The 26674-nt window shown below is 39.8% G+C and overlaps 1 protein-coding gene across 2 annotated transcripts in view; it reads left to right on the top strand.

The window, feature by feature from the left end:
• The window catches only part of PPM1L (protein phosphatase, Mg2+/Mn2+ dependent 1L), a 359360-nt gene that overhangs the window by 232880 nt on the left and 99806 nt on the right, over positions 1-26674 (top strand). For both annotated transcript variants that reach the window (XM_002716344.5, XM_017346885.3), the window contains exon 2: positions 6470-6644. In XM_002716344.5, the coding sequence (XP_002716390.1) occupies positions 6470-6644 (175 nt within the window). The remainder of the gene's footprint in view (positions 1-6469; positions 6645-26674) is intronic.

Below are 26674 nucleotides of genomic sequence, written 5' to 3'. Positions count from 1 at the left end.
GCAGACAGTCACTAAATTAGAGTTGGCTGGCTGACAGGTTTTCTCTTTAAGATGTGGTGTGAAGCATTTATCGGCTCTTGAAATACACTTTTGCACCTGATGCCAAATTCTTTCATAAGTTTCAGTTGTTTCTTAACATACTGCTATAATTAGGAAATAGGCTTTTAGCCTAATGACTAGTATCAGCATCCTACCTACTAAGTTCCCAGAATTTAGATTCATAATCATTCTACTTCTATTCACTTGCTTTTTTTTTTTTTTTTTTTTTTTTAATAGGGTCTATGCTTGCACTTTGCTGTCTTCCAGACAGAAGCTGGTATGGGTAACAAATGCTTGCAAACTCTGTCAGAAGGTGCATTGGGCACCTCTTGTGCCCTGTGCATAAGCTCTAGTTCATCTTTTTTTACTCCAGCTGTTGCAGAAGTCCCAGGTTCTCAGGTCTAACTGGAGGAAACCTGTGAGCTTTCTTCCACTTTCTGCCCAGAGGCTTTGCCACAGGATATGTTTGGGAACTTGATCACGAGTTCAGATAAGTGTGGACTTGAATGTCTAGGGAGTGAACTCTCCATAAGGCAACCCTTAACTCAGGTGTGTAGTTCTCCAGTGATATTTCTACATGCCTCCTCCAAGGGCCCCTAGCAGAATCAGGCCCATTGCCAAATGAAGAAATAAAGGCAAAAATGGAGAATTTCAAAAGATTATGAATTGGGGGCATTTAATAAAGTATGTAGCTTTATGCATAAAGTAAATTTCCCATTTTGGCATATGAATGATGATTTGAGTTTGAGCTGTTTGCTTTTCTAAAGTAACGGCATCAGTGATTAAAATTAAAGACAGCTATGGTTCCATTTGTCAGTAAAAAATCCGACTCTTATTCCCTATCTGGAATCATGAAAGAAAGCTATGTTTGCAGGCAAAAAACCAACTGTGAAAAATCTTTCTCCAAAGACTATCTCAAAGTACCTGATTCTTGCATCCTGTTAAGGTGTTCAGCTTCTGTGGTACAAAGCACTAAACCAAATCTTGGGGGAAACACAATGAATGATGTGTAAGATCCATTCCTTGTTTCCACCAAACTGAGGAGCTAAAATACCTACCTACACACATAACTGAAAGACCGTTGGGTGCTCTTAGGTGTTCCTAAGACACTAACAGAATATACAGCACGTGATTGGCCACAATCAATTTGTCTACCATGACTGAAGAGTCTTGAAGATACAGAATGATAAAATCATAAATTCTTTGGGAAAGTATTAAGTACAAATGCCCAAGACTGGTAATGGTAATAATAATCTTATTGTTTTAGAAATGCTTAGGTTATGAGAGCATGCAGTTTTTGATTTCAACTCTTAGTAGCATTTATCATAGATTAAAGAATGGGTAAATAACCCCCATAGCTTTACTGTGTTTTTTACTTCATTTTTAGAATCTCAGTGGAAGTTTTAGGTTTAAAGTGTTTATTGTATTATCTATTATTTGTGGAGTGATTCCAATTTCAGTGCTGTCTTTTTGAACATAAGCTGATGCTTGAACATAAGGCTTCATTGCCATTTGAGCACATTTAGAATGTCACCTCAGTAAAAAGGTGATTTCTTTAAAATATCTTAACAGACTTTAATATTTTGCCTAGGGTTATTTCTTTCCTTTCCTCTTAAGGATATTTCCCAATAAAAAGAATGCTATATATGTTATGTTTTAGAAATGAATGTCAAAGCCGGCGCCGTGGCTCAATAGGCTAATCCTCCACCTTGCGGCGCCGGCACACCGGGTTCTAGTCCCGGTCGGGGCGCCGGATTCTGTCCCGGTTGCCCCTCTTCCAGGCCAGCTCTCTGCTATGGCCAGGGGGTGCAGTGGAGGATGGCCCAGGTGCTTGGGCCCTGCACCCCATGGGAGACCAGGAAAAAGCACCTGGATCCTGGCTCCTGCCATCGGATCAGCGCGGTGCGCCGGCTGCAGCGGCGGCCATTGGAGGGTGAACCAACGGCAAGGGAAGACCTTTCTCTCTCTGTCTCTCTCTCTCACTGTCCACTCTGCCTATCAAAAATAAAAAAAAAAAAAAAGAAATGAATGTCAAAATATGACTCCAGTATAGTCAAAGATAGAGGCTTTGTTCAAAGACTTATTGTCATAATTTTAATTAAAAAAGTAAATTTCATTTTAGGCACAATTAGCATGTACAACTGGAAGGAAATATGCAGTGCACTTTCAGTTACATAGAGTGTATCAATATTTGTAAAATGTGAATATAGAACTATTTTCTCTACCTCATGGGTATTCCAATGTTGTGGGGGGAGAACTAAAGACAGATGTTATACTGAATAGTAAGGTAACTGTTGTTACACTGAATAAGCAAGGTGAGTTTAGAAATGGATATTCTGTAGTATGTCTCTTTGTTTTACAGTGTCAGAAGAAAATTGTTGTTAAACTCTGGAGTTAAATATGTTGTGTTAATGTGCTGAGTTTATTTGCATTTTATGGAATAATTTTATTTGTTCTGCACTGCTGGCCAGCGAAGAAATTGAACAATGTTTGGTGATATTTTAAAGTTGTGATTTCATCAGCAACTCACTTAAATATAAATCTGGAAATAAAAAGCGTTGTGTACTATTCTTGGCTACTTTAAGGACTGAAATATAACTCCACCCTTCCCCTCACTTCCCAGTGAACTTTTCCTAAGAAGTCAGTTGTCATTGTTTCAGCAAGTTTTTTCCTTAAATTTTTTGCTAATGTTTAAAGATAAAGCTATGCACTCTGGCCTCAGAATTAGCCCTTAAGGCATTCAGATCTGGCTGAAGAGCCCATGAGAGTATTTTAGGCATGGAAAAACAAGACACTCTGGCAAAAAAAAAAAAAAAACTAAATGAAAGATCTTTGTGAGTGAGATCCCAGTGGAAAGAATGGGTCATCAAAGAAGGAGGTACCTTTCTCTGAAGGCAGGAGAGAACTTCCACTTTGACTATGATCTTGTTAAATAAGATCAGAGTTGGCGAACTCAAAAGGCTTCCATAGCCTTGGCAACTCATGACAAGAGCCTAGGGTGAATACTGATGCCATAAACAAGAGTGTCAATTTGCTAAGTCAACAACAGGAGTCACTTACTCCTCATGTGGGATCTGTCCTTAATGTGTTGTCCAATGTGAATTAATGCTATAAACAGTACTGAAACAGTATTTTTCATTTTGTGTTTCGGTGTGGGTGCAAACTGTTGAAATCTTTACTTAATTTATACTAAATTGATCTTCTGTATATAAAGATAATCGAAAATGAATGTTGATGCGAATGGAATGGGAGAGGGAGCGGGAGATGGGAGGGTTGCAGGTGGGAGTAAAGTTATGGGGGGAAAAGCCATTGTAATCCATAAACTGTACTTTAGAAATTTATATTTATTAAATAAAAATTTAAAAAATAAAGCTATGAAGGTTACAAAGAAACATTCAGAAGATAATTTTTAAAAATTGCCATACTAAGAACAATGGAACAATACAGAAAATATGGAAAGTAAAAAGTATCTTTTGCAACTGGAATATATCCTTATGTATCTTCTCACATGCAAAATAGTACTTCAAAAATAGTGGCAAGTGCACATTATCTTTTAATTCTATTTTTCATGAATTTTTAAAGCATCATCACATATGATACTAAACCTTAACAATACCTCATTATGTTCCCCCTGGTATATGTGTGTATACATTAAGTCCTCTCTTGTATTCTCCAAAGATATTACACCATGTGGTTATCATTTCTTGGTGACAGCTCACAACATACATTCTCTTTACATTTTCTGTTGTCATTAACTGTAGGCATTTTGGTGTGCAATAGAGCCCTTGAAATTTGTTTCTCCTATCTAACTGTAATTATGCATCCTTAAACCCACATCTCCTTATCCCAACCTTGATGCTAACCACCCCAGCCTCTGGTAACCACCATTGTACTCTCTAGATTCATGAGTTCATTTTTTTTTTTAGGTTCTACAGATGAGTGAGATTATATAATATTTGTTAGTGCCTGGCTTATTTCACTTAATATAATGTCCTCCAGGTCCAGTTATGTTGTCTACAAATGGCAAGATTGCATTCTTTTTATAACTAAATAGTATTCCATTGTTTGTATATATCACTTTTCCTTTATTCATTCATTCTTTGGGCATTTAGGTTGATTTCATATCCTAACTGTTGTGAATAGTACTACAATAAGCATGGAAGCACAGATTTCTCTTCAGTATACTGATTTCATTTCCCTTGAATATATACCTCTAGCAGGAGTGCTAGATTATGTAGTAGTTGCATTTTTAATTTTTTTGAGGAACTTTCATACTGTTTTCCATACTGACTGTATTAATTTACATTCCCACCAGCAGTGTGCAGGAGTTCTCCTTTCTCCATATCCTTGCCAGCACTTAACTTTTGTCTTTTTGCGAATAGCCTTTCTAACCAGGGAGAGGTAATATCTTATTAAATTTTTGACTTGTATTTCCATGATGATTAATTATGTTGAGCAGTTTGTCATGTTGGCCAAATGTTTTCTTTTGAGAGTTGTCTATACAGGTCTTTTGTCCATTTTAAAATCAGAGTTCTTGTTTTGTTTTGACTTTCTTTGCTGTTGAGTTGTTTGAGTTCCTAATGTATTCTTGTTTTTAACCTCTTGTCAGCTGTAGAAATGGAAAATATTTTCACTCATTCTGTAGGTGGTCTGTTCACTATATTGTTTCTTTTGCTGTGCATGAGATTTTTAGTTTGCAGGCACATTTGTCTATTTTTGCTTTTGTTGCTTATGCTTTTAAGGTGTTAATGTGGGCAATGAATATTGACTTTTTAAAGTCCAGGTTATTGTCTTCCACATAGATAGAAATATTAAGTAGAGACTGGTATCATGTGCAAATAGAAACAGAGTTTACTTGGTAGTGAGGGAATAAATGTGTATTCACATGGGAGTGTGGGCCACCCCACACAGAGAAATACCTAACATGAGTGGGTCAATGAATTGCCTGTAAATGAGAAAAAAGCAAACCTGAAAACAGTACCTATAACTGGGAAGGTGTATCTGAGTGTTCCATGGTAGAAAGAGCAAAAATGGGAGAAATACCTCCAAGCAATACCTCCAACCAAGGTCCACTTCTTTTTATAAGGAAGAGGGTGGAACCCCAATTGGATGTGCAAATGGGGTGGGGTCTTAGCATGCACCATTTTCCTGGATGCAGCATGTGCATCTTGGGAAGGTGCGTGAATCAAATTGACAGGTAAAGAGATAGTGTTACATTGAAGGGGTATGAGAATTCCAGCTCACCGGGCGTAATTCCTGCCTCTTTATCTCATACCAGTGTTAGCCAAAAAGTCATTGCCAGAGCAGGGTCTTGAAACATTTTTCTTTTGTTTTCCTCTAGTAATTTCATGGTTTTAGGTCTTACATGCATATAAGTCTCTAGTCCATTTTGAGTTATCTTTGCATATAAATATATTGAGAGATTAGGGTCTTATTTCATTTTTCTGTATATGTATATTCAGTTTTCCCAACACCATTTATTGATGAGACCATTTATAAACCTTCTCAAGAGATTAAAAATTTCAGAATTCCTGATTCATACATGCTATTCTATCACTTAACTTCACCCAAAAAATTTGTTTTAACTATTATTATATTTTCAAGAGGGAGAAAGAAGAGTATACTACTACCCTAGCCCACTAGAGGAACATTTCAGGACCTTTAGGAAGGCCTTTTTCAAAATACAAATCTTCCTTTATATGCCCACATGGAACGTGTTTGCCTGATTGAAAATCACTGCATGTAATTTCAGATATTACTAGTGGGAATGTGTAATCTACAGATAGTGTCCAAGTAAAACAAAACAAAACAAGCAAAATCAAGTTAAGAATAATATGTATAGAGACTAAGAAACTAAAGTGGTGAAAAGTGCTTTTTTTTAGGTTATGCTAAAAGTTAGTGTCATTACATTACATTGGGTCTCTTCACCCATTATTTCAAGATAGGCCCTAGAAGAGGGCTCTCTTTTCTAATCTACAGGAGTTCCTATGTGTGCATTAATGAGTGGAGAACAGCAAAGCAAAGTAAGGATGTGGATTCTGTAGTATGAGTGGGCTCAGGCTGAGATGAGTGTTGTGACTATCTTCTGGATTCTAAATGAGGGCAGGTCAAATTGTATCCCACAAAATGGCTCTCATATGGCCTTAAGAGGTCACTGGAATAGTTGAAACCAAGTCTGTGAATATCCAGCCAAATGTATTATCTTTTATACATTTAAACTCAGTAGAAAACTCTTAGAGGTACATGATTCTGTCTGTTTGAAGATCTACCTGCCTGGGTGTAGTGGAGTCTAAAGATCATAATGATAAGGACAGGCTTGTCTGGAGAGTTGGTTCTACTATGCTTTGAGTTCTTGCTACAGCACCTGAGGGTAAGTGAGAGGCCTGAGCTGAGAAGGACTAATGGGGCTCTCTGACTGTTCTATCTGCAGACTGCAGCTGAATATGTAAAATCTCGACTCCCAGAGGCCCTTAAACAGCATCTTCAGGACTATGAGAAAGACAAAGAAAACAGTGTGCTGTCTTACCAGACCATCCTTGAGCAGCAGATTCTCTCGATTGACCGGGAAATGCTAGAAAAACTGACTATATCCTATGATGAAGCAGGTATGTTTGCTTTAATACATACACACGTGATTTTTCCCCTGTAAAATACCTTTTATAGACCTTGGTTAAATTTAAACCTTTTCTGAGGTAGAATATTAAGGGCAAACTGGATTCAAAATTATGTATCTTGGATTAATAATAAGTTTCTTCTTTGCAGGTTTAGTATCAAAACTTTGTCAAGAGAATCCTAAAATATGGCTCTTAAATATCAAATCTTTTAATTTTTGTCCTATTATTTAAATGGATTTTTCCCTGGCCTTTTATCCACTGTGTACTATTGATGCCATCTTTTAAATTATAACTTCAATTTGGAGTAGCCACTGAAACCTTCTACATCTGATAATCCAAGAACTGTTATTTGGTTCAAGTATTTTTTTTTAAATTTCAGATAGTTCTAAAGAGGTACTATTTTTCTTTTGTCTTGAAGTTTTAAGCTTAACTAGGCTTTCTTTTCCTTAGTATCTCAGATAAAACCTAGCCCCTAAAACCACACCACAGACGTTGGTTGCCAGCATCCCATCTAAGGGAGTTTTAAGTCGTGGACAGACTTCCTTGTAACACAATTTTTGTCTATTAATATAATCTCCCAGCTAAAACCAATTTTAATGAAACTGGTTCAGGATTGCTTAAAATTATTAAAATCTTTAGTAAAATTAAACTTACGCAGCAGGAATACCCTGATTAAATTTGCCACACCACTTCTTCCACTGAGAGAAGTGGGGGTAGGTTTCTAATGGTCAAATGTTGGTATTATTAATCCCTATTTTTAAAAAATATTTATTTATTTGAAAGGCATATGACAGGACGAGAGGGAAAGACTTGGGGATAGGGGGAGAGAGAATCTTCCTTCTGTTGCTTCACAACAGCCAGCTCCGGGCTAAGAACTTACTCCTGGTCTCCCTCATGGGAAGCAGAGGATCACACACATGGGCCATCATCTGCTGCTTCCCTGTACTTAATCCCTATTTTAATATCAGAAACTTCTGATTTGATTTCCACAAGGTTATTTTTAGCATGCATCTGATTTTCTTCATGATGTGGTAAGCAATCTCAACTCTGAAATTCAAAACATTTGATGTCAAGCTTGGATAACATTTATATGTATATGTGTGTGTGTGTGTGTGTGTGTGTATGGATAGCATAAGTTATGTATATATGTGTAGTTATTCTGCTGCCCTGTTTTACATGTCCACCCTTTATATTCCTTTCCTAGCCTGGCTCCAGTACATATCTACTGACTCTGATATTTTTCTTTGCTTTGTTGATTTTCCAGGCACAGTGGCTCTCTTTTACCTTTTAGGTGGTTGATTATTTGGTCTCTATATTTGTCTTGCTTTTTTTTTTTTTTTACCTTTATTTACTTGAAAGAGCATCAGAGAAAGAGGGAAGGAGGGACAAAGGAAGGAAGAGAGGGAGAGAGAGAGAGAGAGAGAGAGAGAAAGAGAGAGAGAGAGAGAGAGAGAGAGAGAGAGAGATCCTCCAACTGCTGGTTACTCCCCAAATGTTCACAACAACTGGCAGTGGGCCAGGCTGAAGTCAGAAGCCCAGGATTCCATCTTGGTCTCCCATGAGGGTGACAGGGGCCCAACCACCCAGTCCATCTTCTGCTGCCTTCCTTGGTCATTAGCAGAGAGCTGGATCAGAAGTGGAGCAGCTGGGACTTGAACCAGTACTTTGATAGGCGATGCTGGCATTGCAAGCAGCTGCTTAACCTGCTGTGTAACAACACCAGCCCCTGTACTGCTTTTAATATTCTTCTCTTTGGAATTCCTGTTCATCTACTCTCTCATTCTAATGGAGATCATAAAACTCCTATATTCTACTCACTTCTTGCCACTCCATGCCCATTTTAAGGTAAGGAAACTGAGGCCCATAGACTTGCCTGAAATAACAAATTTGGTTAGTTGAAAGCTGGAAACCCCAACCTCCTAATTAGTAACCAAGCTGTGCTTTCACCAACTAATGCAGATTCTCACTTGTTCAATAAGCGTTCGTTGAATGCACAGCAGTACACTAGGCAATTAGAGGAAAATGGGAAGAGGATTGAAAAGGTAAAGAGGAATGTGAGGGGGTAGAAGACATCCATCTTGCTGAAAGTGTAGCTGGGGAGCTAAGACGTGCATGTATGCACTGGAGAAGGATGCCTGAGGAATTTGGGACTGTGTACCATGGTCAAGCTATTAGAGTTAAGCTGAGATGTGAAGTCAAGAGTAGTGAAAGCAGCTCATGTTTTCCTTGGACTTTCTTGGGGAAGGATGTTGTTTTAAACTTTTTGAAGGACAAATCGGAAATGTGGACTTGTGGAGAGAAGAGGGATCCAATCCAGTGCATGAAGTGGGCACAACCAGGTACTAAGGTGGGAGTGAACATCAGCCACAATCTCCCTCTGCAAGTGGAATCATTTTCTACCCTGCTGTACTGTTATTGAGCAACTACTAATCTGTAAAGGCTCGCTTGTATGTCACTTTTTTTTAAAGGTTTATTTATTTATTTGAAAGGTAGAGTTACAGAGAAGCATTGACAGAGAGAGAGAGGTCTTCCATCCGCTGGTTCACTCCCCAGATGGCCGCAATGGTTGGAGCTGGGCCGATCCAAAGCAGGAGCCAGGAGCTTCTTCCGGGTCTCCCACGTGGGATTCAGGGGCCCAAAGACTTGGGCCATCTTCTACTGCTTTCCCAGGCCATAGCAGGGAGCTGGATCGGAAGAGGAGCAGCTAGGACTCAAACCGGCGCCCACATGGGATGCCAGCACTGCTGGTGGCAGCTTTACCTGCTTCGCCACAGCGCCAGCCCCCTATACGTCACTTTTAAGGGCAAATACTTTGGCACAGAACTGATCTAACAATACACTCTGCAGCGTGAAACACAGAGTAAACACAGGATTGAGAGTTTCAGGATCTGAGTTTCAGGCTTCCCTCTAGCTTTAGCAAATTAACCATTAGAACATTTGCTTCTTCATCTGTAAACTTGGACTAATAACTCACAAGGTTGTTATAATAATAAAATATATTGTCTTTAGAGAAATTCTTAGAAATCATATTGCAGAGGCCAATGTTGTAGCACAGCAGGTAAAACTGCTGCTTCTCCACTGGCATCCATATCAGAGAGCTGGATCAAGTCCCAGCTGCTCTGCTACCCGTCCAGCTCCTGGCTTCAACATGGCCCATTCCCAAGCCATTGCAGCCATTTGGTGAGTGAACCAGCAGATGGAAGATCGATCTATCTCTCTTTCTCTCTTTCTCTGTGTGTGTGTGTGTCCCTCTCTCTCTGTCACACTACCTTTCAAATAAATAAAATCTTTTAAAATATGTCTTGCAAGTGCTAATGAATGCCTCCAATGCCAAGTGAGAACATAGTTGGATTTTTTCTCTCTCTCAAATCAGTTTAAAGTACTCTTAGAGTCTTTTTCGTGACACATAGTGTTTGGAAAGGCAGAGGACAATTCAAAAGGATGATCTTCAGATCTCTGAGGAGTCGAGCTACTCTGTTAAATCACCCACTCTGAACTCAGTTTGCCTTTGCTCATCCCTGCATAAGGGGACACAGGTGGTGGATTTGTTGGGGGCTGCGTGAAGTCACTGCCACATTCTCCATAACCTAGATATTAAGTGATTTCAATCAAAGAATGAGGATAAAATAAAAATGATGTTGCTATTTAACAGAAAATATCTCATTATAATACACAGGAATGAGGCTAGGACATTGGTAATAGTACCTTCTGATATAAACATGCTATATTAAGACACCCTTTCGCTTCAATGCTTGGCTTCTTTCCATGTTAGCCCAGTTTTGCCTTTCTCACATTTTTAATTCAGCTCTTCATTTTAGGAAGTAGTTAATTGTTAGTTAGACGATATCCTGGTCTCCAGAGAGGTTAATTTATCCTTAATGCTCATCCACTGATAAATCATCCTGAGTGGCTTAATGACAGTTACCACCATCTGTGGCTTCTAAAACTTCTAAAAACCAATTAATGAAAAAAATCCTTACACACTTATCAAAAGCATTAGCTCAGAACACTTTCTCCCTCACTTTTGTTTCTGCTGTTTACCCTCTCTCTACATGAGTATTTGTGCAAAATGGTCATGTAAAAAGGTCATCAGAATGTGTACCATGAAAGACTATGCATGCATTCAGAATTTTTTTGCATGAAAACTCCCTTTTTCTTTTCTTGTTTTTAGAATGGCTTTTATTAAAATTTATCTCAATTCCATTTTTCCATGAACTTTTTGAAGCCTTCTCATATAACTGAACACTTTGCCCATCCACAATACCCCCATCCAATACCCCCAAATTCAGCAAAGAAATGAGAATAAGTAAAATCCACATATATGCCACCATAACATGTCACAGAATTTGTGGATTTGTGGGCAAGTTCATAAAGCATGGACTTTAGATTCTAACCTAGAACCCATATATTTTTATCTTATATAGTTCACATTAGTTAGGTTTTATTTTGCAATATGATTTTATTTTCAAAAGTTCTTTTTCTGACTTTAGGTGTTACACATTAGTTGTAGTCATATACAGAAAGATGTAGAACAGTCTTATAAGAGAATAATGATCTTCCCATTGTAAACATTTTGATATATTTCTGTCATGGTAAGCATTTTCTAAGTGTGGTTGAGGGGCAGGCATTTAACTTAGTGGTTAGGATGCCCACATTCATATTTGATTATTTTACTTTGATACCAGTCTGGGTCCTGATTCCTGCTTCCAACTAATGTGGACTCTGGGAGGCAGCAGTAATGGCTCAAGTAATTGGGGCCTTGCTATCTATTGGGAGACATGGATTAATTTTCCCACCTCCCGGCTTCAGCCTCAAGAGATGAGACTCTGTGAGTCTTTCAAAGAATTAAAGTAAAAATTTTAAAATGTGGTTTATATTTCGTAGTCTTATAACCTGCTTTTTACTTAACATTATTATATAAATATTTCCCCATTCATTAAAGCCTCCTTTAGTGAAGGTAATATTAATGGCTACATAGTATTGTATTTTTTAAAAGATTTTATTCATTTATTTGAGTGGCAGAGTTACAGATAGAGAGAGAGATAGATTCCCCAAATGGCCACAAAAGCCTGAGCTGGGCTGGTCCGAAGCCAAGAGCCAGGAGCTTCTTCTGGGTCTCCCATGTGGGTATGGGTGTTCAAGGACTTTGACCATCTTCTACTGTTTTCCCAGGGTATAAGAGCTGCATTGGAAGAGCAGCTGTTGGGACTCGAACTGGCATTCATATGGGATGCTAGCACCGCAGTGGGAGGCTCAGCCCACTATGCCACAGCGCCGGTCCCATAGTATTGTATATGAAAGCTCCGCTCACTAAATATTCTCCAATGCTGGACATTTGTTCTTTTGTTTTGCTATTATGAATAATGCTGCAGAAATATGATGTGCATTCATCTGTTCACATTACTCTTGAGAACAGATTTCAGAAAACAAGCATTTAGAAACAGAATGATATCAAGAACAGTGAGAAATTAAAGTATTAATCCGTGTAAAGCAGTTATCAGGACCCCCAACACTATATTCTGCTCAATATTCACAGACTCTGTTAAATTGATGTCTCTGATTTTTGTAATGTTGACCTTGATCAACAAAGAAAAGGTTCAATAATGCCTGTTATATCCTATATGTAAAAGTAAGAATTGTGTAAGCCTGTGTCTAAGTCCATTCTGGCTGCTATAACAAAATGCCATAGACTGGGTGACCTATAAACAACAGAAATGTGTGTGTCATGGTGTGGAGGCTGGAAGTCCGAGTCAGGTGCCCGCTGATGCACCATCTGCTGATGACCTGCTTCCTCAGTGACAGCTGTCTTTTCACAGTAACCCCACATAGCAGAAGCGGGGACAGGATCTTTCTGGGGCCTCTTTGTAAGGGCATCAATCCCATTCCTGAAGGCTGTGCTCTCATGACCTAATCCCCTTCCAGAGACCCTTCCTTCTAATACTATTATGTTGTGAATTAGGTTCAACATATGAATTTAAGAGGAAGGAAGGGACACAAACTCTTAGACCCTAATATCAGTTTATAAAATTTTTCATCTGAATGGTTTGCTTCTAATTTTAACAACTATAGGACTAAAGATGTTTTGTGGTATCATTGCAAGAGAATTTGAAAACAAGAGACCTATATTCTATTCCTAGCTCTGCTGCCAACCAGATATATGACCTTGAATATGTCACCAAACATTCCTAAAATCCATTTTTCTATAAAATGACAGTATGAACAGGATCTAATGAGTATTCTCTAGTTCTAAAACTATGCTCCTGGTCTCTTGACAATAGAGCACATAGGCGGCTGTGGTTTCTGCAAAAATGTATGTAGTTATGAGTTTTCTACTGGCTCTATTGCCTGTCTCCTCTCTCCTCACACAGCCCACATAATTTGTATCTAATGTTATCACTCAACTTTCATAGCATCTGCAAATGAATATGCCTAGGCATACTTATATTGGTGGGTTAGGGAGTGAGGCTGTATGAGCCAAGCAAAAGAAGTTCTGTGCTGTCATTCTTAATGTGATCCATGATGGTTTAGATGTTTATTAGCATTTATTAATGCTAAGCAAAATCCAGAGTAAGAAGTAAGGCATGGGGCTGGTGCCGCGGCTCACTAGGGTAATCCTCCACCTAGCGGCGCCGGCACACTGGGCTCTAGTCCCGGTCGGGGCACCGGATTCTGTCCCGGTTGCCCCTCTTCCAGGCCAGCTCTCTGCTGTGGCCCGGGAAGGCAGTGGAAGATGGCCCAAGTGCTTGGGCCCTGCACCCCATGGGAGACCAGGAGAAGCACCTGGCTCCTGCATTCAGATCAGCATGGTGCGCCGGCTGCAGCGCGCCAGCCGTGGCGGCCATTGGAGGGTGAACCAACGGCAAAAGGAAGACCTTTCTCTCTGTCTCTCTCTCTCACTGTCCACTCTGCCTGTCAAAAAAAAAAAAAAAAAAAAGTAAGGCATGGTTTGCATTTGATGTATTAATATTTTTATTTGATTGAAGTACAGGTTCATACATATTTCAATAGATTGGCTTTAGCACAGAGACATCTCCAAGGAAGGAAGTGGCATGATTTGAGAAGAAGAGATCAAAATTGCATTTCACATTGTCTCAGAGAGCATCATGAACCTAAATATTCATCATTTGTCAGAGTAGGCCAAAGTTAAATGGTTGAAATTCTAGGAGAGGCAACCAATCCTTGCATTGTTTATTTTTATGCTGGCATAAATAAGAATTTATGTTTCACTAGGTAATTTCACATTATAATTTTGATTATTTTTATCTTGGGGATGAATAAATAATGTACATATTCCTTTATTAAGAATAAAGCATTGTGGTTTGTAGTGCCTAGTGTTTGAAGGAATTTTAAGCAGAGTAGGCCAAATGGGCCTATTTCAGAGTGATATTCTCTGTTGCAAACTCAACAACCCTAAACCAATGGGAATAGGGAGTCTGAAACCAGGAGCAAGGAGCTGCCTGCTTTTCCCTTTGGGAAAAGGTGAGTATCCCTGCAGTGGGCCCAGCAGTTACCTAACTTGCGACCTAGATCTCCAACATCTCAGATCAGCAGGAGTTTTATTTTTGTTCTTACAGTGCATGAGAAACCCATATAGCTTTCCAACGAACACATGTTTCTACCACACAGAAAGAACACTTTAGAAATAGGAAGTGAACCAGAGAGTGCACATGAGGAAAGGTTGTTTATTGTGTTCATGTGGGCCTCAGTTAAAGCTGGGGACCTGCAGATCCATTTATAAATATCAAGCAGTCACATACAGCTCTCCCAGAGAAGGCAAAAGAGCAGCATTAATTTTTCACCCTTCGCTTTGTGATTCCTGATGTAGCTCTACATTAGAGATTCCTGAGAGATGAGCCCAGCACTGCCATCTGCCATGAAGACATACCATGAACTGAAATGTACTTTTGGAGAAAATAGCTTTTTAAAGGGGTGGGGAAATTGCTGTAAGCAATTTAGGAAGTAGCTGGAGGGTTACCTCCTATTGAGCTTATTTTTGTCTTCTTAAAATAGATGATATCTGAAAGTTACATCTTGGTTTTAATTGAGCCATTAGTGTCATAGTAATCAGTGATCTCAGAAGGAAAGTCACTTACTGTCGGGAAAAAACTGAACACACATCTAGAAACCAAACCCAGTAAAGGGACTGTAAATTATTTAGGACATTCTAGGTTTCTTAAGAACATAAAAAATGCAGAAAAAGGCATTTGTAGGAAGTTCTTCACTCTAACAAATTGAGTGAATTTCTCAGTGTGTTTCTCAAACAGATCCTAAGGGAGAAGGTGACACTATGGTTTCCTTACTTTGAATCTTCAAGACCCATTTCTGGGCTCAAAATATATCCTCTCCAGGGGATGGCTGATAGGAATTGGAGCATTTGGAAAGAAGAGAAAAACAGAGACCCAAAGAACCTTACAAAGGGGAGTTCAATATTGACTGTGAAACCTCTAACACCAACTTCTAAATTTCTGTAAAATATTAAATCTTTCATTTGTCCTTTATAAGATTAACATCAACATTTTAGAACATTTTTAAATATGGCAAAAAGGATAATCTCTAATTGTACCACTGAAACCTAACCACATTTTATGGTATATTTGCTTATCTTAATTTTTCTGTTGGATTTTAGTTTTTTATGCCAAATGTTCTATATTTTTCCATTTAAGGAGCAGCATAATCTTATCACTCCATTGTCTTATTAACTACTCACAAAAGCAATTTGTAATGGCTGCAGAATCCTATTGAGTAGATATGCCACAGTTCCCATTCCTGCCACCTTTTTCTATTTTTAGCCTCATCTGTCATTTTTATCCACGTTTCAGTTCTCTTCACTACATAGAATCCCTGGATTTTAAGGTCTGTTTCTTATCTACAAAAACATGAGAATGATATTGTGATTTCAAAATTACCATAATAATGGCTTTTGTAATGCAGCCAATTATTAACCATGTAATTGTAAGGAGAGAGAAATAAAATTAGTAGTCAGAAATCCACTTACAAAGTGAGACCTTCTCTCTGGCCACTGATATCAGTCCTATTAAGCCAATTTGAATTTCACTTATAATTCTTTCATTTTCGTGGATTTTAAAAGCCAAGTTATCTTTTGGTGGTAAGGAGCAGTAACTAAGCAAGTGACTTTGCATTCCACAAATTGGAAAACCATCTGCCATGGCATTAAATGAACCCACCTGTGTGGTTCACAACCCCTGGGTGTATACATGGTGGTAGGAGGGCAGAGGGAGAGCTGATACAGATAAATAGACTACAGTGGATTTGCTAAAATAGGGGAAGTAGATATGCAGAAGATGAGGAAACTAGGTTTGGAATTGGGAGTTCTTAAATAAATGATGAAGTCTTAAGAGAACCCATAAGTCTCTTGAGCAGTTCATCTTGAACTTTAATTAGCTTACATTAGCAGTGACTTGATCAGCTCTTGTCCTGACGGTTGATGTACAATGTAATACTTTATCCATTTTACTATTTTTTTTTTGTTCTAGTACCATTGGTTGAACTCTGTAATTAACACACAATTATTCTTAGGTGTTTAAATTTTAACTGAAAAGTGATCCCTGTTAGGAATTTGGAAAACATTATGTTGAGTGAAATAAGCCAATCCCAAAGAGACAAATACCACTTGTTCTCCTTGATAGGTGACAACTAACTGAGCACCAAAAAGGAAACCTGCTAAAGTGAAATGAACACTATGAGAAACGGTGACTTGATCAGCCCTCACCCTGACTGTTGATGAGCAGCTTAATATGTTATCCCTCTTAGTATTTTTTTTGTTTGTTCTACTTAATACTTTTGGTTGCATACTGTAATCAATACACAATTCTTCTTAAGTGCTGAAAGTTAACTGAAAAGTGATCACTGTTAAATATAAGAGTGGGAATAAGAGAGGGAAGAGATGTGCAATTCAGGACATGCTCAAGCTGACTTACCTCAAACAGTAGAGTTAGACACATACCAGGGGATTCGAATTCAATCCCATCGAGGTGGCATGTACCAATGCCATCTCACTAGTCCCAGTGATCAATTTCTGTTCACAATTGATCATAATGATAGGACCAAGAACCAAAGGGATCACATAAACAAAAATAGTGTCTGCAAATACTAGCTGATAGAATAAAAAAGGGAGAGAATGATCCAACATGGGAAGTGAGACACACAGCAGACCCATAGAATGGCAAATGTCCTAACAGCACTCTGGCCTCATAATCAGCCCTTAAGGCATGCGGATCTGGCTGAAATGCCCATGAGGGTATTTCAGGCATGGAAAACCAAGACACTCTGGGGGAAAAAAAAAACCTAAATGAAAGATCTCCGTGAGTGAGATCCCAGTGGAAAGAATGGGTCATCAAAGAAGGAGGTACCTTTCTCTGAAGGGAGGAGAGAACTTCCACTTTGACCATGGCCTTGTCTAAAAATGATCAGAGTCAGTGAACCCAGGGGCTTCCATAGCCTTGGCAGCTCATGACAAGAGCCTAGGGTGATTACTGATGCCATAAACAAGAGTGTCAATTTGTTAAGTCGACAACAGGAGTCACTGTGCACTTACTCCTCATGTAGGATCTTTGTCCTTAGTGTGCTGTACATTGAGATTTAATGCTATAACTAGTACTCAAACAGTATTTTTCACTTTATGTTTCTGTGTGGGAGCAAACTGTTGAAATCTTTACTTAATGTATGCTAAACTGATCTTCTGTATATAAAGAGAATCGAAAATGTATCTTGACATGAATGGAAGGGGAGAGGGAGTGGATAAGGGGAGGGTTGCGGGTTGGAGGGACGTTATGGGGGGAAGTCATTGTAATCAATATTCTGTACTTTGGAAATTTATATTCATTAAATAAAAGTTTAAAAAAATCTGCAAAATAGAAAACAATAATTCAGACTGCATCTTGCAAAAGTATGGTGTGATGAGAATTTTTTGAAAAAAAATTTCCCAACTTTAATTTACTTTTAATGAAAGGCCTCATATCCACTCTGAAAATACGTTGATTCAAGTTTTACAGTGGGAAAAATAAAGTTGCACCTTTTAGGGGGCTGACATTGTGGTGTAGCCATGAAGCTGCTGCTTATAGCACTGGTTCAAGTCCTGGGTGCTCCATTTCTCATCCAGCTCCCTGTAACGGAGGGTGGCCCAAGTGCTTGGGCCTCTGCCACCCACGTGGGAGACCTGATAGAAGCTCATGGCTTCAGCCTGGCCCAGCCCCAGCTATTGTGGTCATTTGGGGAGTACCACCAGTGGTTGGAGGACCTCTCTGTCTCTCCCTCTCTCTATGTAACTCTGCCTTTCAAATAAATAAATCTTTTTTATGAAAGTTTTACCTCTTAACTTTGCTGAGAGTATTGGAAACCACAAGCTAACACTGAGATTTAGAATCAAGAAGTACCACTTCTAGTGATTAAAACATTGGAACTAGGGCTGTGTTTATCTTTCTAATCAGGTTGTCATTGTTTGTCACAAGGGAAATAACATTACTATCTGTCTCTGAAGTAGTATTTGATTACAAGGACTGAAGAAAATGTGTGTACTTCAAAGAGAATAATTGTACCAGGTGGTCACAATTTAGAGTGCGTTGGCTGGCCTGAGACAGAATTCCAATGCTATCTGTATCCTTCTTTTCTTTACTATCAGGATTTTGTAATCAAGATTCTGGGGACCTTGTTGGAATGCTTGTAATAAATCTTAATGAGATCCAAGTTAATAGTAAGACCTTCAGTTTGTAGAGAAAAATAAGGTTGCTTTTAAAGTGCCAGGATTTCTAATGTATTGTAACTTTTCACTTGTAGTAGTAGAAGGTGAGCAAAACGCATACTCTAGTTGAATTTCAGACTCTGAAAATCTATAATCAGAGGCAGCTGGTCTGCTGTTCAATGTCATTTTGCAAGATGTTAAGTTCAGTCTTGGAGGATCTACTAGCCATTCCCAAATTTCGTCTAGTAGATTGCCTTCTGAGAAGTACTGTTTTCAAGCTACCTTCCAGTGCCCAGAGGAATTCACAGTGTATTTGTTTCATTCTTTAGTTAATGCCCTTATCTCAAGGCTGTGTGTCTTAGGCCATTTCTGATGGGGTTTGTTTGATGAAGTTTGTATAGTATAAACCCTTGAGAAGTTCCTGAATGGGCCCTTGTAGTTTTGTAATCAATGCAGGGGAACTGTAAGGCAGCCATGGAGAAATCAGTAGAACAACTTGAACATTCACCTTGTACCATCTCCAGCTGGGTGCTAAGAGCTGGGGCAGGACAGTGGAAGTGTAGATCTGCTCCCTGTGAATGCATTGCACATGTTTGACTGCTGTATCTATAAACCCATCTTCTAAGACCTGCTTCGCACCTTAATTGGCTTCTTCCTGACCTCAGTCAAGGCTTTCCTGTCTCCTTGAAGGAAGGAAGCAATACAGCCTACGTTTTTATTATTTATATCCTACTTGTTTCCTAAAAGCTTATTTGGCATACTTAAAATTGTAATGTTGCAATAATAATAGAAAATCAAAGCCATAAAAAGAAGGAAGTATAGGTAGTAACCATGAAGAGTACCGTAGGCTATAGTAATATACTTTAATTAAGCATCTAGGGCCGGCGCCGCGGCTCACTAGGCTAATCCTCCGCCTAGCGGCGCCGGCACACCGGGTTCTAGTCCCGGTTGGGGCGCCAGATTCTGTCCCGGTTGTCCCTCTTCCAGGCCAGCTCTCTGCTGTGGCCAGGGAGTGCAGTGGAGGATGGCCCAGGTGCTTGGGCCCTGTACCCCATGGGAGACCAGGAAAAGCACCTGGCTCCTGGCTCCTGCCATCGGATCAGCGCGCTGCGCCGGCCGCAGCGCGCCGGCCGCGGCGGCCATTGGAGGGTGAACCAACGGCAAAAGGAAGACCTTTCTCTCTGTCTCTCTCACTGTCCACTCTGCCTGTCAAAAAAAAAAAAAAAAAAAAAAAAAAAAAAAAAAAAAAATTAAGCATCTAATTTTCCCTAAGCTTTCTGACAGCCAAGACTAGAAGAGAAACCTAACGAGTTACTAGACTTTATTACACAAATGTTTTTCAGTGGAGACAGTTTCTCTTTTGGCATTGTTTCTAAACAGTTTGTCACAGGTACCTTGTATTCTGGACATTGAACAACCTGTCTTAGCCTGGGTTCTCCTGAAATAGAGACTGAAGTAAAAGGTTTGAGTGCTGATAATTCACTTAGGAATGTCATTCAAAGGGGTGGAAGGGAGAGGCACTGGAAATGAAACAGGGAACAAGGAAAAGCTCGCATGAGGACACTTACGGAGCTGGACTCCCCTGAGGACTGCTGTTGCTGAAACCTCCGTACTGTCTAAGGAAGCTTGTGAAGAGCATCCTAGACCTACCTGGTCCCATGTTCACAGTGGTCAAGGGCAGCTCCACAGACATTAACTTCCCTGCACCTAGACAGAAAAACAGTTCCTTAATTTGTGCTGTTTTTAAGTTTTTTTTTCTAATGCTTTATATTCGTTATCTATTCCTGTATAATAAATTAATCCAAAAATTAGCAGCTTAATATGCACAGTTTCTGAGGGTTGGGTTGAAGTCCAGCCATCAACAAGGGAAGGAGTCTCTGCAGACTTGACTGAGCTTGAAGTTTTGCTTCCAAGCTCCCTCCCATGGCTTTTGGCAGAAAGCTCTTCTTGCTAGATAGGTCTCTCTACAAGGCTGCTTGCTATGTGACTTCCCTCAGACTGGATATCTAAGTCAGAGAGCAAGAGAACACCCAAGAGAGGGTCCACAGTGATTTATAACCTAATATCTCTTGATTGTGAAATGCCCTAATTTCTGCCATATGCTACTGACTAAGCAGACCAACCCTAATCGGCAGTGGGAGGAGACCAACAGGTATGCTTGTCACTGGCCAGCCCCCAGAGTCTCTTGGAGACTGGCTGCCTTAGGCTGCATTGCAAACATATTTGCTCTGACTCTACCAACTCCTTCACCTTCCCTCTGTATTCCATCACCCTTTCCTCTCACTTCCTAATCACTGCATACACCCAACTTCCCTGAAGTCCAAAGCTGGAGTGTTCAGTCCCAACCCAGCAGCAGGAAGACTTGAGGATTATTATGACTCAGTTTCCTTTCTAATAATTGTTGCCTGCATTTCATTTGACCAATGCCAATGCCCTCCATATCTCATCTTTGAAATATTTTGAATATCACTTCTGATATTCTAACTCATGAGAATAGCACCTTCTAGATCTTCCTAACAGTGCCTCAGTACAACTCTGAAATTTCTGGTTAGTTTATCACAGCAGTATCCTAAATGTTTGAAGATTAAGGTGTTGCTCTTTGGATAATGAAGAAGGCTCTCCCTCTCTCCTCTCTCCTTCCCTGCTTTTATTTCTTTTAGGATGTTCTAAAGTTTATAAACTTCAAAAATTTTTAAAGATTTTTTATTTGAGAGGTAGGGTTAGAGACAGAGGGATAGAAAGAGAGGTCTTCCACCCACTGGCTCACTCCCTAAATGGCTGTAACCGCTGGAGCTGGGCCAATCCAAAGCCAGGAGTCAGGAGCTTCCTCCAGGTCTCCCATGTGAGTGCAGAGGCCCAAGCACTTGGGCCATCTTCCACTGCTTTCCCGGGCCACAGCAGAAAGCTGGATCAGAAGAGAAGCAGTCAGGACATGAATCGGCACTCATATGGGATGCCGGTGTCACAGGTGGAGGCTTAGCTCACTGCATCACAGCGCTGGTCCCATAAATTTTTACATTTAGTAAATAACTTCATGACTTGGTCTGTTTTTAATTTTTAAAAGGGTTGAGTAGGATAGCTAGATAGATTGTTTTTATATTTGACTTTCTTTTTTTTTATTTTATTAATTTATTTGAAAGGCAGAGTTACAGACAGTGAGAGAGAAAGGCAGAGAGAAAGGTCTTCTGCCCGCTGGTTCACTCCCCAAATGGCTGCAATGGCCAGAGCTGCGCCGATCCGAAGCCAGGAGCCAGGTGCTTCTTCCGGGTCTCCCACGTGGGTGCAGGGACCCAAGAACTTGGCCCATCTTCTACTGCTTTCCCAGGCCACAGCAGAGAGCTGGATGGGAAGAGGAGCAGCTGGGACTAGAACTGGCACCCATATGGGATGCCTGTGCTGAAGGCGGAGGATTAACCTACTGAGCCACAGTGGCGACTCTATATTTGACTTTCAATATCTGACAAAACAGTTGCCCTTAGTAGCAGGTTCCTGTCCTTGTTGCTCTTGGCTCCCTTTTCCCTTATATAGAGAAAAGTAAAGGAGCAAAAATGAGGAAGTCACTGAATGTCTAGTCTGTCTCTTCCAGTTTTGACAGTGCTAATTTCCCTTATTTGTGGTCATGGCCTTGTCTACCGAATCTCCATCACTGACTCTTCCTAAAAACAGCAATAACAAGTGCATCTGTCATCGTGTCAGTGCTAGTGGAGGAGGAATGTGGCTGGACTAGCAAGCACCCTTCCCTCATTCCTGGGAATTTCTTTATCATGCCTAGATTTCGACAGTTGTTTTGAGGAAACATTGGCATTCAACAAGTAGTAAGTAGAAAAACCACTGTTCCTCAAGAGTATAGACAAGGGCTATAAACAATGATCAAATCTCAAAATGTCAGTCTTGTTCACATACATTTCTCTTTTTTTGTGGTCTGTATATTAGTTACCACATGTCAGGGGAAGCATATATTTATCTTTGGGGGACTGGTTTATTTCACTAAGCATAATGGTCTCTGGTTACATCTATTTTGTTGTAAAAGATGGGATTTCATTCTTTTTTATGGCTGAGGAAGCATTGTTTTTTGGAAGAATCAGGAAACTTTTTAACGTACTTCTCTTTTCATTTATTTGTATTTGTGTGTGTGTGTGAAAGAGAGAGAGAGAGAGAGAGAGAGAGAGAGAGAGAGAGAGAGAGAAAGAATGCACACTTCCATCTGCTAGTCCCCAAATGCAGGCAATGGCCAGGAATGGGCTAGGCCAAATACAGGAGCCAAGAACTCCATCTAGGTTTCCTATGTGTGTGGCAGAAACCCAATTACTTGAGCCATCACAGCTGCCCTACAGGATTTGCATTAGCAGGAAGCTGGAATCAGGAACTGGAACTGAGATACTGAGGTTCTCTGATGTGAGACACGGATGTCTTAACCAGCATCTTAACCACTAGGCTAAATGCCAGCCCCCTTACTTCTCTTTTTAAATTGCTTTCTGATCGGTAGGAAATCCAATCTGAGATTACAAACTATAGAATTAGGGAAAATGAAAATGCCCTCACAGAATTAGAGATACATTTGATTTTTTCTCTCAAGACTTAGCTTGTGAAAAGTATTGGCCAACCTAGATAGCATGAAATAAACTCAGCCAAATTTATCTTCTAGTCTGCCATCCTACTTATGTTTTAAAATCACACCTGAAAGTATTATGAACTTGGTATAATTGCATTAGCAAATAAAATGCAGAAAGTGTAGGGTTCAAAGCACAATTAGGCATGTTAATTTTCCCATTTTGTTATAATGTCAGTAACTTGAAGCCTCTTCAGTTGACTGTAGAGGAAATCAGTATTCACATCCTTGACAGGGAGAATGGGAATGGGCAAAGCTTTTCTAAAAATACTTGCCTGTTGACAAGATTTGGGCAGGGTTGTTTTTTTTTTTTTTTTTTTTTTTTTTTTTTTTTTTTTGTTTTTTTTTTTTAATCTGGAAGCCTTATAAAATGGAATGAAGTCAAATATGACACATGTGGTCAAATCTATTTCTAATCAGTAAATTCCCATCTCACTGCAGCTGTGCTAATTTTTAAATGGATACTTCAAAACTGTACTGAGTTTATGACATTCTCAGCATTTCCCCATGTCTCTAAGCGTTTACGGGTATTCAGTTACATTCTGCGGGCTGGCAATCAATGCACTGTTCATTGGTGCCCACCGTGTCCCACTTCCTAGAGTCTCAGGGAAAGGTCTGTTTTGCCCTGCTTTTATCTTTCAGGAACTGTTTTCTAACAGCCCAAAATAATAAAATTAATTTGCTATAGTACTCTTTCCTATACAGCAATGGCTGTCTCCCAAGGGTAATTTCTGGGAATGTCTGGAGCCATTTCAGGTTGTCATAACTGAGGAAGGGGAGTAGGAGGGAGGGCTGGTGGTATCTCCTGGGGAGAACCCAAGGGTGCTGCTAAACATCCCATAATACACACTGCAAAACATCTGGGCCAAAATGTTGGTATTTCCAAGGCTGAAAAATACTTTATAGCAATAATTCTCAACTTCTGCAGAATATTAGAATCAATGAGGTGGGGCTACCCATACTGCTGTCAGACCAGTTAAAACAGGATCTCTGGGCAGGAGGACCCAGTCATCTTTTTTTTTTTTTTTTTTTTTTTAATCAGGTAATTCCAGTACACAGCGAAAACTAAGAACTGCTTTAGAGTAGAAATTTTTAGAGGGCAAGACTAATTTAGACATCATCACAAAAAGTACATGAAAGGACCTCATTAAAATATGGTTTGATCTATTAATGTCCCATTATTGTATTATCATGAGTCAAATGGATTTTTAGTATCTTTATGTATTAACATAATAAAATTGTGCTTAAAACCTGAGAAATGGCTGTTTTGCACTGCCATATTAGAAGTTTGTTTTCTCTTGGTTCTTTCTAATAAATTACATTCTTTCTCCTTCCAGCAAGTGGTGGTAACAAGTATTTACTAGTAGATTCAGTCAGTGAAGTTCTCTCAAATTAACATTTGGGCTGTTGGATCCTTAGTGATTTGTTTTCCTTGAAGGTTTCTTAAGTATCTGTGTTACTTGATGAATAAGTATCATCATTTATTTACTTACCTGTATTGATATGATATGCACAGGAATTAATACATGTTTATTTTAATTAATACATGTTTATTGAGAATTCATGGCTACTTCAAAACGTTCATGAAAAGTGGAATTAAAAAATAAGTTTATTTTGATACAAATTTTTTAATTCATGCATATTCATATTTAACTCAAGTTTTTGCTTTTATTCTTTGCTTAACCATTTCTTCTCACCAAAAATCAAGTCTTGAAATTCATGAAGAGTCATTCTAGACTAAATAAATATTCTCCAGGTTTATTAATGTAAATCTTTTAAAAGATTTACTTATTGGGCTGGTGTTGTGGTGTAGCAGGTAAAGCCACTGCCTACAATGTCAACATCCCATATGGGCACTGGTTTGGATCCTGGCTGCTCCACTTTCAGTCCAGCTCCCTGATAATGTGCCTGGGAAGGGCCAAGTAAATAGGTTCCTGCACCCATGTGGAAGACTCAGAAGAAGCTCCTAGATCCTGGCTTAGGTCTGGCTGAGCTCTAACCGTTGCAGCCATTTGGAGAAGTGACCAGCAGATGGGAGATCTCTCTCTCTCTCTCTCTCTCTCTGTGTCTGTGTCTCTGTCTCTGTCTCTTTCTCTGTGACTGTGCCTTTCAAATAAATAAAGTAAGTGTTTAAAAAAATTATTTATTTGAAAGGCACAGTGACAAGGAGAGAGAGGAAGAGAAAGAGGGATATCTTACATCTTCTGATTCACTCATAAAATGCCTACCACAGCTGGGGCTAGGCCAGGCCAGCACCAGAAGCCAGGAACTTCATCTGGGTCTCCCAGGTGGTGGCAGGAACCTAAGTACTTGGGCCTTCATCTGTTGCCTCCCAGGCACATTAACAGAAAGCTGGTTCAGAACTGGGGAGTAGTCAGGATGTGAACGAGGCACCCGAATGTGGGCTGTGGCTTCCCAAGCGGTGGTTTAATGTACTGCACTATGCCTGCTCCTATAATTTTTAAATTCTATTTAGATTCCAATATTGATGGTAGTTTTTCTCAGGGAGCCCCCCCCCCCAAATTATAAACGCATCGCAAAGCTTTTGACAGGGTAGACTAGGCAATTCTTAGTGATGTATTACATAGTTAAAAACTATTCCATTTATTAAAACCAGCACATGCCTGCCTAGTAAGCAGTAAAACTGTCGTCTTCCACATTTGTCCCAAAGCTTCAGTGGCGATCAAGTTGTCAAACTCTGGAAACCACCCAGCTTCTTTGAAAACACAGAGGCATTACTTATAGAGAGCCATTGGGTATTTGGTCGTTAATCTGCTCTCGTTTGCCGTGCCCCACAAGCCTTGTCAGTGGATGCTGGAGAGTAACTGTTTTGGTTTGGATATGATTTTTCCCCCAAAGTGTCACCTGCTGTACTCGTGATCTCCAGTGTAGCAGTTTTGAGGTGGTGAAGACTTCAGGAGGCAGGGGTTAGTGGAGGGGAATTAGGCCCCAGGGCCCTACCTCCATGAATGGATTAATACTGTCTCTTCGGATTATGTGGGGTTTCCTGTGATAGAACTAATTCTCCAAAGAGCGGATTGTTACAGAGTGAGGCCTGCCTGTGCTTTGGTGCCTTCTCCAGGCACCTGGTGCCCTCTCTGCTTCTCTGCCATGCTGTGTTATGGGCAAAGGGTGCCCTTGTCAGGATGCCAGCTCTGAGATGTTTGGACTTTTCTTGCCACCAGAATTGTGAGCCAAAGAAACCTCTGTGCTTTATAAAGTATCCAACCCCAGGATTTTGTTCTAGTGACATAAAACGGACTAAGACAGTACCCAAAGGAACCAGAGGAAGGAGGGAGGTGGCAGTGACTGCAGAGCCCAGAGGCCCCTGTGTTCTGGAGCAGGTCAGCCAGACCCCTCAGGCAGCACAGGTGCAGGCCCAGGTTTTCTGGAGCCTGACTTTTACACAGTTTGGAGAACGCTGTTTGGGAAAAAGGAGTAAAAACTCGATAGCCCATGAAGATTTATTTAGAATGAGACAGTAGCTAACAAATACCAGATATCCCAGGACATAGTACAATAGCAATGTTTTTTATTAACTAATTGCCTGGTATATGCTGTAGTCTGACATATACTACAATTTCCCCCACATCTTTTGGTAGCACATTCTTTGGTTACTTATTCATATAACAAGTTTGTAACTTTGTTTTCTATATGGTGACAAGGAAGATCTTCTAATATTTATTTTAACATGATTGAACAAAATTTGTGGGC

Source organism: Oryctolagus cuniculus, chromosome 4, assembly GCF_964237555.1.
Source record: "Oryctolagus cuniculus chromosome 4, mOryCun1.1, whole genome shotgun sequence".
NCBI classification, from domain to species: Eukaryota; Metazoa; Chordata; class Mammalia; order Lagomorpha; family Leporidae; genus Oryctolagus; species Oryctolagus cuniculus.
Note: the sequence above shows the minus strand (reverse complement) of the source record. Positions and strands in the feature narration are given on the sequence as shown.